Source organism: Setaria viridis, chromosome 2 (assembly GCF_005286985.2).
Source record: "Setaria viridis chromosome 2, Setaria_viridis_v4.0, whole genome shotgun sequence".
NCBI classification, from domain to species: domain Eukaryota; kingdom Viridiplantae; phylum Streptophyta; class Magnoliopsida; order Poales; family Poaceae; genus Setaria; species Setaria viridis.
In genome coordinates, this window is record NC_048264.2 from 41975429 (window position 1) to 41990100 (window position 14672).

General features: G+C 44.2%; 2 protein-coding genes across 6 annotated transcripts; one reads left to right on the plus strand and one right to left on the minus strand.

Moving 5' to 3' along the window:
* The first annotated feature begins 4068 nt into the window (after positions 1 to 4068).
* LOC117846622 (protein FAR1-RELATED SEQUENCE 5) lies at positions 4069 to 8805 on the plus strand. 5 transcript variants are annotated; one of them, XM_034727852.2, is made up of 6 exons: positions 4069 to 4360; positions 4824 to 4973; positions 5050 to 5391; positions 5488 to 7900; positions 7980 to 8035; positions 8338 to 8805. In XM_034727852.2, exons 2-5 carry the CDS (start codon positions 4971 to 4973, stop codon positions 8030 to 8032), a joined length of 2811 nt encoding a protein of 936 aa, XP_034583743.1. In that variant the 5' UTR covers positions 4069 to 4360; positions 4824 to 4970; the 3' UTR covers positions 8033 to 8035; positions 8338 to 8805. The 5 variants fall into 5 exon arrangements, 4 of the variants coding, with proteins under 4 accessions (XP_034583743.1, XP_034583746.1, XP_034583745.1 ...); XR_004638366.2 differs by lacking the exon at positions 4069 to 4360 and having other exon boundaries at positions 4374 to 4973; positions 8231 to 8382; positions 8465 to 8805; XM_034727854.2 differs by lacking the exon at positions 4069 to 4360 and having other exon boundaries at positions 4374 to 4973; positions 8338 to 8382; positions 8465 to 8805.
* Positions 8806 to 9065: 260 nt separating this feature from the next.
* On the minus strand, positions 9066 to 14189 carry LOC117846623 (ADP-ribosylation factor GTPase-activating protein AGD5). Its single transcript, XM_034727856.2, has 11 exons — positions 13880 to 14189; positions 13233 to 13291; positions 12739 to 12829; positions 12107 to 12161; positions 11919 to 12009; positions 11621 to 11813; positions 10607 to 10841; positions 10337 to 10515; positions 9902 to 10144; positions 9751 to 9806; positions 9066 to 9600 (listed from the first exon to the last, which is right to left on the minus strand). The coding sequence occupies exons 1-11, from the start codon at positions 13928 to 13930 to the stop codon at positions 9441 to 9443; spliced, it is 1413 nt and encodes a 470-aa protein (XP_034583747.1). The 5' UTR covers positions 13931 to 14189; the 3' UTR covers positions 9066 to 9440.
* Positions 14190 to 14672: the final 483 nt, after the last annotated feature.

A 14672-nucleotide genomic window follows, 5' to 3' on the forward strand; every position in this document is an offset into this window, starting at 1 on the left:
ATCCCGAGAAATCGAGCAGTGGAAACAAAGGAAGTACCGTGAAGTACCTGAAGAGAAGTACCAATTTAGTGAGACCAAGTACCAAAATGGTGAGAAATTACTCTTTTAATTATGTGTAAATCTATTTAATTTTTTTTAAGAATGATAAGAAAGAAAAGTACCTGCAAGTATCATACTTGAAAATATTGTAACAAAGCTCTTATTATTAATGTATTTATTTTTTCTACTAACTTGGTCAAAGATAGATAAATTTGACTTACGACAAAATTAAAACAACTTACATTTGAAACAATACTAGATAACAAGATCTCCGTTCGCTTTTAGGCATCTTTTGAAATGCGGGACCTTTTTAAAGTTCTGTCCTAATTATACGCATCCTCTTTACCGTGAATGAAGAATTTAGCTTGTCACAACTATATATAAGCATCACACTGTGGTACGTCAAAGCTTAGTCTCGCACTCTCTCGTAGTCTCGTATCCTGCTAGGGTAGTTGGGCAGCAAATCCAGAACCGAGGCCGGTGGGCGCGCGTACGCGGCGGGCACCAGCCCCCGTCGAGTACTTTTCGACGGGACGTGGTGGTGGATCCCGCTCCTCGGCGCGCGTTGGCGTCCTCGTCCGCCGCCACTTGTAGAAAGCTGCGGGTGCCGGGTGGAGGGCACTCTGCTCGATCATATCGCGGCCGGGCTCGTGCACCAACACCAAGCATAAAAACGCATGGCGACATCCGGCGGCGGCACGCGCATCATCGATCAGTAACCTGTCATTTCCGGGATTATGTGAGCCAGCCGACCAGGGGCCGCGTTAACCGAGCCGGACGATCCATGTGCAGGGGCTTGTTGGCAAGAGGGCCATGCGCCCATGCAGTTCTTGCTACTCGTGCGTTCAGGTGCCTGCTCAGGCAAGCAATGCATGGCACAAACTTGTAATGGATCAGGACGCCCACCTCATCCACGCAGATGCTTCCGATTTACGTCATGAATATGAGCACGTAAGCCATGAACAAAGTCGTAGCAATAAGGTACGGTGCGCGCGTGGTTCTCCATGTCAATCCATCTATCCGTCTACCGCGCGCGGGCGGTGTGAACATATCTCATTGACCACCGAATCAGCTGTACAGCATATGTGTACATCCTTTTTCCAATCTTTGTTTTAGTTCATTCATGGATATATTCTTAATCTTGTCGACACCAGTATCACTTTTACTTCTCCCGATCGATTTCATGGCGGCCCTGGTGCCACCGGCGAACCAAAAGCAGCTCGACACTTGCCCAAGCGGCCGCGAGCCGAGATCTAGCGCGTCCGGGACTCTGGGACCGGCCACCTATATTAGCTAGTGATCGAAAGAAATGGATGACGACCGGTACGTGCTTCATCCAAAAGACCAGCTACGACGACCGACCGACCGACCAACCAACTAACCTAAATTTCAAGCGTCCAGCAGAACCTTCTACGCGACCAGTCAGGCTGTCACTAGTAGATTGAGACGAGTCGAGGCAGTCGTCAGAGAGAGATCAAGTTGCAAGTGTACATATACATGTGTTTGATCAGGAACACTACTTCGTCGACTTCCTTTTTGTCATAGCCCTACGACACGTACACGCGACGACACACATGATCCATTAATTGCTGTCGGTATAGCATGATCGTCGCGCACAAATACCGTACCACTGTTCAAACACTTGTAGACTTGTAGTCCTAGCCTTGCTACACACGTACGCTGGTCGGTCCGTCAGTGTATGTATGTATGTATGTATGCACAGAAAATAAACAAGCGGTCACGTCAACGTGTGCACACACGTATGATGCAAGTACACGTACAGACGTACGGTACAGCAAGTATCCCGACGCATCTATCGGTCGGTGGGGTCGGGTCGGGTCGGGTCCATCCTTCGTCGGCGCAGGCCATGCAAATGCAACAGAGACACAACCCTGGCATGGATCCAGGCCGACGTCGTCCATGCAACTGACGCCACACATATATAGCTAAGCCTTTGGCCCGTTACAAAAGATAAGGCAGGGTTGACCGGAAAACTGTGGGGCCGGGCTAATAGATAGAGTTAAGCGCTTTTTCATCAGCAATCAAGTGTAAAATAGCGTGGGCGTCCGTTCAAATCTTATACAGGCACTGTCTCTGTCTCCTAACTTCCCGGCTAATATAACGACTGCCGCGCCGCCGGCGAGCCAAACGCTGATCGACACGCCGGCCATGCATCGGTCGAGGACGACCGGAGGCACCTGGACGTACGCATCCAACGACCAACTAACCGGACAAGCTTTGCGCGTTGCAGACTAGCCATTCGGTCGATGCTCACTAGTCAAAGGTCAAGTCAGACGGCAGAGAGAGCGCACCTGCAGTGCCTGACCACCGATGAACTGTACGGTGCCCCTACAGACTCGACGAAGGGACGTGCCGGCAGTGGAAGGTGACCGTGTCGGTTGTAGGTTTGTACCGACCGTATAGATGGTCATGTATGGTAGGCGAAAGTGTATGGCCAGTGGTGCCTTAGCTTCTGGATCTTCCTGCGCGCAAAAACTGCACGTATTCATGGGCTCTCCAGTCTCCAGACTACAGAGTACGTACAGGAAGCCATGGTCATGACTCATGTCAGGGTAGGCGAGAAGGACTGAAGTCGACACGTATAATCTTTGGGATGGAGACTGGATAACAAAGGATAGCAAGATAAGTACAGCCTACTTGGTACCTTGACTCTCAGGATCAGGATATGCTTCAGAATAGCGCCACACAATTTTCAGGTTCTATTGTATTTCCAAAAAAAAAATTGTTCCGCTGTAACAGTGGTGAACGTTATCTAGTGGCTACGTACTTACTGCGAGTTGTTTTTTTTTAAATAAATGGTTGAAGACTAGGTTTTAAAGTCTTCAACTTGTGGTTTCGGTGGACATGCGCATTTAAATGGTACGATCACATTATCCATCAGATAATCCCTTTATGAGAGATCGGATTTATTTTTCTTTTTAAGAAATTGGAAAAGGATTGGCGTCCCATTGGTGAAGGCCCATGCGAAACAGCATGGCTTGGGCCTACTACTACGCCAGCCCACCCGAACAGAACACAAAACGTGCCCGAAGAACGGGCTGTTCTCCACAACCAATTGCCCACCCTCACAGCCTGGCTGGTTCGGCGAAAACGGCGACCGCGGTCGGGTTCCACTTCCACTGCCCCCAATGCGCAGGCTGGCTGGGTCCATTCATACAACTCCACGGTTCCGGCCCAGCCCAGTCTGGCACTTGACCTCCTCCGATCTTCGTTTCTGATAGTGAGGAGCGTTGCTGACACCATCGTTGTCCTCTCCTTCGCCGGCGCCCGCGTCCATGCCGCCAAACCAGCTCCCCGGAGAGACCTCCGACCTGTTCGCTTCAGCTTATTCAATCGGTTTATCAGCTACCAAACAGTATTTTCCTCTCATAACAAATCAGTCGTTTCAGCTTTTCAGCCGACTTATAAACTGAAGCGAACAGGCCCCTCTTCCCTCATAGGGGTGTTTGGATACTCCGTGCTAAACTTTAGCATCTGTCATTCTCGGATGCTAATTAGGAGGACTAAATATAGTTTAATTACAAAACTAATTACACAGATGGAATCTAATTCGTGAGATAAATCTATTAAGGATAATTAATCTATCATTAGCAAATGGTTACTGTAGCACCACATTGTTAAATCATGGACTAATTAGGATTAATAGATTCGTCTCGCGAATTAGACTCCATTTGTGCAATTAGTTTTGTAATTGAACTATATTTAATACTCCTAATTAGTATCAAACATCCGATGTGACAGGTGCTAAAGTTTAGGGTAATCCAAACACCCCCAGTCGTTGCCCTCGTCCCACTGTCACCGCTAGTTTTATTGGGCTGGCGTTGACTGGAGATCCTTCGCGGCTTCGATTTTTTTTCGTTGGTAAGGAACCTAACTGCTTGGGTGCAGGGGCGGACCTACGGCTGGGGCCACCTGGACCGTGGCCCTAGTCGAGGCCCAAATTTCTCTGCTACCCACTCTTGATTTTAGGCAAAAAAAAAAGGAGGCCCAGTCCACCGAAGGCAAAAGAATCCGTTCCGCCGTCGCCTCGCCTGTCTAGCGAGCGACTCGAGTGTCGCGACTTCTCGCATCCCCTGTTGCTACCGACGCTGCCTGAACCGCCCGCCTAGTTCCGCCGCCGCCGCCGCCTGGACTGCCCGCCGGAGTGCCCCTCGGCTCGGATCCTCGCGGACTCGCCTCCTCCGACCTACGGTCGTCTCCCCACGCGCGGGCTGCACCGGCGCGCCATTGCGGTGCACGCCGCCGGCCGCAAGGAGACAGGCGCCGCCACTCGCCGGCCTCCCTGTTCTGAGCCTCTGAGGTGTTTATCCCCTCCCCAATCTGACTCTTTCTAGTTTCTATTCGATTCATTGATTGGAATTTTGGATTGAAAGTTGAATCATCCATGCCCTGAAATTTCAGACCTATGCTTTGTAATTGATACTGCAAAATGAAGAGGAGTAGGATATTGGCATCTCTATTTACCTCGTGTTCATGCCACACAACTGAATGAAATTGATAAACACTCTCCACCTTGTCTAGATCCAAAGAATTCCTTTACCAATTATGACCGTGAGAAACTAATTGAACTTGCTGAGATTTACTATGCTGACTTTTCCTACTGAGCTTTCTAAACTTTGGTGCCAACTTGATAATTTCATTGCTGATGTTGGAGCTGATCCTTTTACAAATTGTGTGGACCTTGGTGTTTTTGCTATGAAGATGGACCCTTTCATGTCCTGTTGCTAATTGCTATTACTCTATATGTGACACATGTGCTGTAGCTTTGGTCGCTGAATTTTGGCCCTAGTCTTGACCAAAAGCTGGGTCCGCCACTGCTTGGGTGCATTTCTCCCGGAGTGGATTTTGTTCTGGGAGATCATTCACCTTCTCCTTGAGCAGTCGAATCCAAAATTTTCGTTCCTCCACCCATGGTGTCGTACTAATCCAATCAAGCGTTCATTTTTTTTCGGGGTTCAGTCAGTCATTCTCAATCTTCTGCGTGCTCAGGATTGGCCTCGAGCTGTCAATTTGCGCCATAGGATTTGGACTTGGGTTCTGCGGCGAGGGCGCAGTTCAATCCCCACCAGCGAAATTGGCGGTTCAAAGGGACCCCCGATGCCGTCGGCGCTTGGGGAGAAGGATCCCCAAGTTGCGCCGGGGCCTGCGACTGCACCTCCGCAGGTACAGGCTCTCAGGCCTGCCGATGCCACAGGTAGTCCCGTCATAGACCCGAGGCTAGCGCAGCAGTCTTGGCCCGGCCATGTAGTACTCCTGCGTCCATGTGTGCCTTGGCCTCCTCAGGTGCCTGTCCCGCTGCTGCTTAGTGCTGCAAATCCGCAGCAAAATGCGGTAGGCTCTCCCTCACACACTCTGATCCAGCTCATTTCTCCTAATGAAGAACAACGTCTTGTTACTTGTTGTGCTAATGCTGTTCTTGTTGGGCAGAATGCTATGGCGGATGTGGCTGCGGCAGATGTTAACCCTGCGATAGATAGCTGTGACGAGAATATGTTGCCCAAGGTGAACATGCTTTTTGATGGCGAGAGTGATGCGTATGAGTTCTACAATGCTTATGCGGAGAAGGTGGGCTTCTTTGTCCGGAGGTCAACGCTCTGGACAACTTCAAAGAACATAATCACTAGGAGAACTTTTGTATGCTCAAGAGAGGGTTTCCGGGAGAAGAAGAAGGGGGCCAAGGAAGCAAAATGCCCACGCCCTGAAACACGAATTGGGTGCCCTGCAAGCTTGACCATTAGACTTACTGCTAACGGCAAGTACCGTTTGACAGAGTTTGTACCAAATCATAACCATCAACTGGCAACAGCATCTACAATTCATATGCTGAAAGCAAAGAAAATCAGGCGCAAAGCACGGGCTGTGAGAGAAAATCTGGTTGACGAGACTGTAAGTATGCCAGAATTTGAAAATGAAGATGAGGCATATGAATTTTACAGCATGTATGCAGGGAAAATTGGGTTCAATGTGCGAAGGGCTAGCATGACGGTGAATACTGAGAATGTTATCACCAGAAGAATGTTTGTTTGTTCAAAAGAAGGGTTCCGTGAGAAGAAGAGAGGAGCGAAAAGAGTAAAGAAACCTCGACCGGAGACACGGACTGGCTGTCCAGCATGTATGGTCATCAGGCTTGGAACTAATGGCAAATATCAAGTCACAGAATTTGTTACCTTCCACAATCACCAGCTCGGGGCTGCAGCAGCTTCTGATCTTGCCATGGCATCACAGAGTACAGAAAATGATCAAGAGGATGGAGTTGATCTGGCAGATAGATCGCCTGATGATTCTGTTCACAAGCAAAATCTTATTAATGAAAGTGCCACTCTAAATTCCATAGAAGGTAGAAGTTGCAAAAGATACAAGTGTACAAAGACTCCACACTATGGTGATGTTGGTGCTACTCTAGAGTACCTGCAAAAGATGCAACACGATAACCCTTCATTCTTCTATGCTGTAAAATCTGATGAGAATGGGAACTTCACGAATTTTTTCTGGGCAGATTCAAAGTCTACTGTAGATTTTGTCCATTTTGGTGATGTAGTGTGTTTTGATTCAGGATATGCATTGCAAGGCTATGGTAGGCCACTTGCTCTGTTTACAGGTTTGAATCATCATAAGCAAACAGTTATCTTTGGTGCTGCATTACTTTATGATGAAAGTAATGAGGCTTTCAGATGGTTATTAGATACTTTCAAGATGGCAATGAATGGAAATCCTAAGACATTGTTAACTGATAGATCTGCTGCAATAAGTGAAGCTGTTGCAGCCACATTACCTGCTACAGCCCATCGTTATTGTGTGTGGCAAATTTACCAAAATGCTCTTCAGCAGTTGAGTCAAGCTTTCCACGGTTCAAAAACTCTAGAATGCAACTTCAAGAGATGCTTATTTGATTGTGAGGATGAGGATGAGTTTTTGACAGCATGGAAGGAAATGTTGGAAAAATATGACCTAGAAGATAATCAATGGCTAGCAGATTTGTACTCAATTAAGGAGAAATGGGCATTGCCATATGGTCGCGATGCATTTTATGCTGATATGAAAAGTGTCCAACAAAAGGAAAGCTTGACAAGTGAGTTGAAAAAACATTTATGCTTGGAATATGACCTTTTGAACTTCTTTGAGCAGTTTGAAAGACTATTATGTGATCGTCGATCTGCAGAGCTGGAAGCTGATGTGAATGCTAATCAAAGCACAAAGAAGCCACCTATGCGAATGTTGAGGCAAGCTGCCAATGTATATACACCTGCTGCCTTTAAAATGTTTGAGAGGGAATTTGAGTTATACATGGATTGCATGCTTTACAACTGTGGTGAGATGGGCACTATTTTCGAGTACAGGATAAGTGTTGAAGACAATCCAAAAGATCATTTTGTTAAATTCGATTCACACAATTCCATGATGAACTGTACTTGTAAGACCTTTGAGTTTATTGGCATCCCATGTCGCCATATGCTGAAGGTACTTGACACAAGGAATATCAAGGACCTTCCTGTTCAGTACATTGTGAAAAGGTGGACAAAGGATGCCAAATCAGGGTCTTCAAATGGTGGTTGTGCTTTCTCATTTGAACCTGAGTCTGCTCAGACAAAACGTTACAATTTACTGTGTCGCATATTCAGTATAGCAGCGGCTAGGGCTGCAACCTCTGCAGAATCATTCACATTTATGGAAAACCAATCAAACATACTGATGGATCAAGTAGAGCAAGTTATTCAAACCAGGCCCCCTGACATAGTTGACCTTATTGGTGCTAATTGTGACCGAACTCAAAGTTCAGTTGACAATATTGTCGCCGAAGGCATTCACGGTCATACTAATTTTCTTAATGGCTCCGCTGATGGTAGGTGCTCAAGTATTGTCTTCTTCCCCATTTAAATGCTTATTATTTCTATGCAGTAAGTGCATTCTGTGCATTGCAGGCTCTCTAACATTTCCATTCACATTGGGTGCTGGCGCATTGGATTACCGCTGACAGGTAACTATAGTTGTTATAAGTCATACTGCAGTACTGAACAGAGCATTTCTGTTTTGCTACGCACCACATGATACATCGTCTTTATGTTTCCACATGGAACCATGCTTGTTATGATTGCATTATTTGTTCATTAATCTGTGTGGAGAATGTCTGCTTGACCACCTGCCAGAAGATAATTTGGTTTTTCATTTGCAGACCAAGTCTTTTTAGGCAGGATGACATAACTGGATTTCTACTAATTTGTTGGTGACTGCGCATTAATTATGGAGCTGCAATTAACAATGGCACATCTACTTGCACAGGTCGTTGCAGAAGGAATACGAAATTGCTGGAGATTTATCCATTTAGTAGGTCTTCTTATGAAGAAATCTCAAATATTATAACTCATAAGCCACAACCGCTGACTACTCCCTGTGAAACTATTCTCAGCATTGCAGGCCTAATATTGTTTCCGCTGTAGCTCTACACCTGAAGAAAGTCAAGCATTCTTTCCCCTTAGCCAGCAATACATGTATATACTTTGCTGGGAAGCGTTTTTCATGAGTTGGAATAAGCAACCAGATACGTTGATCATGGCCTGGTTTACTGAGCTTCTGATCACTTAACCAAGGCTAACCGACTCCATATGAGCTGTAGCCTTTTAACCCGTGCTGTACATGCTGTATTGCTGTTTCAGTAGCTTAGTCATCCCAAATGTGTAATGTATGAATCTTTCTAACATCATTATATCAATAGTATTTGGCAACTGGTAATCAGTTGCTGGTGTACTATATAGTTCGTTAGGTTTTTTTATTGGTCAAATTGGAACGTGCCATGGCTTTGGTAAAATGTACGTGAGCAGCCCATGAAATAGGGAAATAAAGTAATAGTGAAGCAACCTGCGAACTTGGGAAACATGTGGTACATGGAACTGTTGAAGATATATATGAACAAATGTTGGGAAGAAGTGTGGTTCAATGCCTTAGTGAGGCCACTTCAGTCTCACAACAGTACACAAATACGAGTTTCAAAAAAAAAAACAGTACACAAATACGGAAACAAATTAAAATCCAATTGTTGTACAATACAAAATAATCTGTAATCAGTATCGGCATTGCAGCTAAATCACGACCAAGATAATGAAAAGGCTGCATTATACTTCTATAACTGACAAGGCACAATCCTGGAGGAAAGCTGGAGGCATAACTGACAATGAAATCCTCAATTGTAGAAACATCACGAGCTATTTAGCGACATATTTTCCCTCTTATTTGTCCCCGACAGCTACAAAGTCATGTAACTATGTATCCACCAGAAAAAAGACTGCCTCAAAATAAGTCTGTGCAAGCCCCTTGTGCTCCCTAAACCAATATGCCTTGTCCAACATCACACGCTGATCTGTTCGGTTTCCAAGCTCACAAGGGGCTCATCGCTTGGAGAAAAATCCTTGAGTTAATGAGGAAAAATCGTAATCTTTGCCAGATTGTGACGGGAGAGTAGATGAGGCAGTGGATGCAGTGCCATTGTTGCTAGCACCTGCAGCCGCGGCCCCATTTGCTGGGACAGCTGAACTAATGTTGTACAGCCTGCAATCAACAGCGCGCATCAGAAAAAATGGCCATATGATCAATAGTACTTCAATACACATGTAAACTTTGTTTACAAATCCAGTGTGGCGCAGCACGAAATTTCAATAACCACGAATCTGCAACTAAATGCCAGACAATACAGCTTACCCAGGAGTACCAAAACCGAAGTTCCCAGCAGATAAGTCCTGATTGTTGCTCACACCCTGTCAAACAGTAAAGCAAATAAAGATAACAAATATACCATATATTTATTCAGAAATAATGTGAATAAATATATGTAACACCTTCGAGTCTTTACCTTAGTGGCACCATTCTGTGCTGCTGGAGTCAACCCAGGGTTTTGATAACCAAGATTTGTCCAGTTTTGGAAAGGTAAGGTTCCCATAGACCCGTTAGCATTTAGCTGATTGGCATTCCCCGGAATCATTTGGGGTGCATTTCCCGCATTTCCTGCTTTAAGAGCAGCCAATAGAAGAGCTTGTTGCTGGGACATAAACGCCAGCTGCTGCTGATGGGCAGCGAACGGTGATACCATATTGGACTGCAAAACATAGCTATTCCTTAGATAGACCATAGATGTGCCCTTTAATTTGCGAGAAGAGCCATTGTTCATGAAGAATGTTGTGAAATGAGTGATGACATAGCTATTCCTTACACCATAGATGTGCCCTTTCATTTGTGAGAACAGCAATTTTTTCATGAACAATGTCGTAAAACGAGTGATGGTGCTCACCTTCTCAAACAAACTCATGATATCATTCTTTGCATTTACTTGGGAAACGGCTGGAGCTGAGGATAATGACACAGCTGGCGGGTCTTTAAATAAGTCTTCTATTCCTGACGTGGGCTGGGGCTTAATTTCTGCTGGTTTGGCAGAATCCTTTTTCTCTGAGCTAGGCACTGGTTGTGCAGCTGAACAATTTTGAATATTCCATGAGCAACAGCAAAAAAAAAAAGGAAATTGAATAATTCCTCAGTCAAAAGATTAGTTGCAAAAACTTACACTGGAAGCCATCCCAGGCATTATCATCATTTGAAGATGACTCTGACTCTTTCTCCGTTGTTCCATCCATAGATAACATGTTAAAGAGATCAGTGGCGTAATCAACTTTAGGAGGTGGTGCAACCGATGGCTTCTCAACTTTAGGGGGTGTTGCATCAACGTTGACAGGAGATTTCTGTAGCTGAGGAGGTGAAACCACCTTAGGAACTGGTGGTTCTACCTTTGGAGGTGATGCCTGCTTCCCATGCAATGCCAGATTGAAACTCAAGATTATTCAACTAAATAAACAAGGAAACATATAAAATATAGAGAAAAAATAGGAATGAACTAACTTTAGTCTCCAAAACTACTTGAAGCAGTATTCAAATTTCAAATAGAATAATGTGCAATCCTAATGCTGAACAGTTCACTGGTTAGACATAATACCTTTATTCATCACACATGATCACAATGCTAAAGTGTAAACATTGACTAATTTGACCAACTAGGCTAGAGATTATGGTAAGCGAAGACTATATGAACCAGATGAAACCACTGATTACCATCAAGATTGGTTGTCAAGGACAAGCATAAGAAACAAACTGTAAACATGGCCTTGACCACAATATACCATATAATGCCTATCGGGGCCTTTATCCATGCTCATTCATGAAACATTCATTACCATGCTATTGCATATCAACAAGTTCAAGTTTTAATATGTCAGGTTATCAACAATTTAAGCTGTAACTGTTTTTAGTCAATATGGCTTAGTGTATGTAGTGTCTCATATGTGATGTTAAAGTTATTTCATTTCAACTAGTACATTATTAAAGTAACTCTTGGACTTAATGCCTTGTTATTGTTGGTGTATTAAAGTGATTAATAATTAAAAATTCTGCAACATGGATTACTCATCTTAAGTTGACGGACAAGTGCTAAAATTTTTAAAGAAGTTGTCTGAAGAGATGTTAATCAGTTTGACATTGACAAATTGACTATTGCCTATGAAAGCTTGTGGTAGTTAAGGGATACCTGAGAGGGCATCCTAGAAGCTACAGGTGCAATTTTGCTCGGAGCTGGTGAAGCACGGTTTTGCTCAAATGAAGATCTGTGACCATATCCACTTCTGTTAGCACTAGCCGGAGATTCTTGGTTCTTCTCATCTCGAGCACCGGAGGAAGGTCGAGATGTTCCATTCCTCGGTACCCATCTCTTGTCCTCGTATCTACATTCAGGCATAATATTAGTCACATGTAGTGTTTGAAAAGAAAGCAGATAGGAATAAGTTATGCTAGATTCAAAGTGCTGAAAGATCTGGAAAGAACCATACTTTGCACGGATGAAATTCTCTATCCCAACTCTATCATAGTTAGGAGGCAGCTCTGCTTCCCAATAGCTGTTTGCCTTTTCATTTCCCATTGCTGTAAGAAAACAAATGCAACCATCATGAGAAATGCCATCATGGTTTTATTCAGCTAAAATTGCCCTTCAAATTTCACAACAGATTGTAATCCATACATTGAATAAATGCAACTTGCTCTGGCAGCCATGTATCCAGGGTGGCAGATCTTACCTGCATAAGGAAGAAAATCCTTTACTAAAATGATATAAGTCGTGGATTATTTGATAACCAGCTCTTTATAAAGACAATACAACATCAAAGAAAGCAAACTGTGTCGTGTGAAGGCATCAAAAGAATTGTTGTCGTCTCTCTGGCTTACACAAATTTTGTTATCCACAAACTAAATAAACTTAAATGCAACAAGATCAGGGTAGAAGCAATGTAGCCGACAAAAAACATAAACACAGCTAGATGCCAAGGTTCACGCATGATAAGGATAACTAAGCTGATACTCTAGAACTGGGTAGTGCTGTAGTGAAACATGATTGCCGTTATGCCAGCTATTTTTATGCAGTGAAATTGAAGTTGGCAGCATAATACACAATTTCAAGTATAAACATTTGACGCTGTAAAACAAAGGGTCAACAGCTAGCAATTGTCTTCAAAAGCAGATCATCTTAAGCCATACATCAGTGTTGTGGCTTCAATTCAATTCTCTGAGTACTATGAAGGACAAAATGTCTGCTAGAGACAGATGCTGAGTTGGAAAAGTAAACAGCAAAGCTCATGCACATGATTAGTCACTGACCTTAGATATATGCACCCCAAGGCTTCTATGAATTCCAGAACACGTCATGCATATAAAGATCCCCAGATTCACACTTGCCCATCGAGGACCCCTGCAATATGGTCAAATTAGGAGCGTAAACATGAGCAAAGTTGTAAGCACAAGTATCTACCAATAGTACATGCAACAACATGGAATATAAAGAAGTTAAGGAGGCTTTGCTAATTGCTAGATTCACTAGGAGACTAGGATAAAACTAAAAACTACAATCCACTGAAATCCTTTTCCGCTGACATAAAATTTTCATTAGACCATTTTCCTGTAATCAAAGGTGCGTTTGCACGTGAAACATATATGCCTAAAGAAATTTAGATAGATGTTTTGAACCATAAAATAGCATTCCATCTACTCAAGCGATAACTACAAAATTTTAAGGGGGTTATTTTGATGACATCCAGATGTCTAAATCACCATTTTCCATGTTTGAAACAACCAAACAGCACAGTTCCACTCACTTTGACTTGCAGTCCGCACATTCTCTGTTCTCAGGCAGCCGAAGAAGACCTTCCAATATCTGGAACAGAGAAGATACAATCAGTTAAGAATGATGTTAACACGGCATAAAGAATACATGACATAGTTGAGCGGGTCAACAAACTGGCGAATTTTTGGCTTGAAAATGAAGACAGCTAGCGAGGTGCACTTGAACTACAATAAAAGGGAGCCAAAAAATGGTTCATCCTTTCTTATCACCATACACAAGATAAACGAGATAGTCTGTAAGTCTAACAGACAGACACTGATAAGAAAGTTCGGAATCAATCCGCCTTCTAACAGTCGATTGAAGAGCCCTAAGCATTACCAACAGTGAGCGTCGTTTCCTTGGTCCCCCACACGACCCGTAGCAAAACGGCACAGAGCAGAGCTCGGATCCGCCCCTCGCATCAACTCAACAGCAGAATCACAAATCAATTACGCAGATCAGCGCAGCGGCGAAAGAGAAATCAACTGCCGACGTCACCGCAGATCCCGAATCCTTAATCCCGAACCAAACAATTAACCGCACACGAAAACGGATTCCCCCTCAATCCTCTCATCAACCGAAGCAGCAGCGCGCGGTCCCGATCTAAGAAAAACTCGGAGCAGGAAGCAACAACCGGACCTTCTTGTGCTTGGCGTTGAGCTCCTTGGAGACGGATGCCTTCTCGTTCATGGCTGCGCCCCCCGAATCCTCCGACCCGATCAGACACCCGGAGGCTCCCCTGATTGAGAGGTTGGACCAGGATTTGGGGCTGGGGGTTGGGATTACGGTCTCCTCCTGCTCCCTCTTTCTCTCTCCCTCTCCCTCCCTGTGTTTTTACTTTGCCGCGTCGGAAGGGTCGAGGAGAGAGAAAGGGAGAGGAGAGGGATCTGTGCCGTGCGCCTGTTCTCTTCGCGGCTTGACCTTCTCGCTTGCTTCCTCTTCCTCTTTCTCTTCCCCCTGGATTTTCTTTATTTTCTTTATCTGTTTTTTTCTTGTTTTTTCTTGTTTTGTTTATGGTGGGAGACTAGTTTATTTGTGTGGCTTGACAATGACGGTGGTGCGAGGGTTTGCTGGCCTAACCACGATTAAGCCTCGGATATTTTTCCAGCGCTCACCATCGACTAGAGTAGGATTGATTGGAACATAAACTCACCCAAAATTTCATCAGATGTTTTCTCAACGCATTGATCCTTCGTGGCTAGCGGCAGAAAATTGGCATGTCTTCATCAGACTTATCCAAGGAAATTTTGGCAGTGCATGCCGAAATTTGTATTTTTTTTAACTGTGATTAGTGATTTCAGTTTCAACTGAATTTCGTAGATTGTGGTCAAAAGTTTTCACAGTAAATAAAGTCATATATATAGGTCAAAAGTTTCACGCGTAGCTGTTTTTTCTTGAATTTTATTATAGTTTTATCGTCTCAAGTTATTGC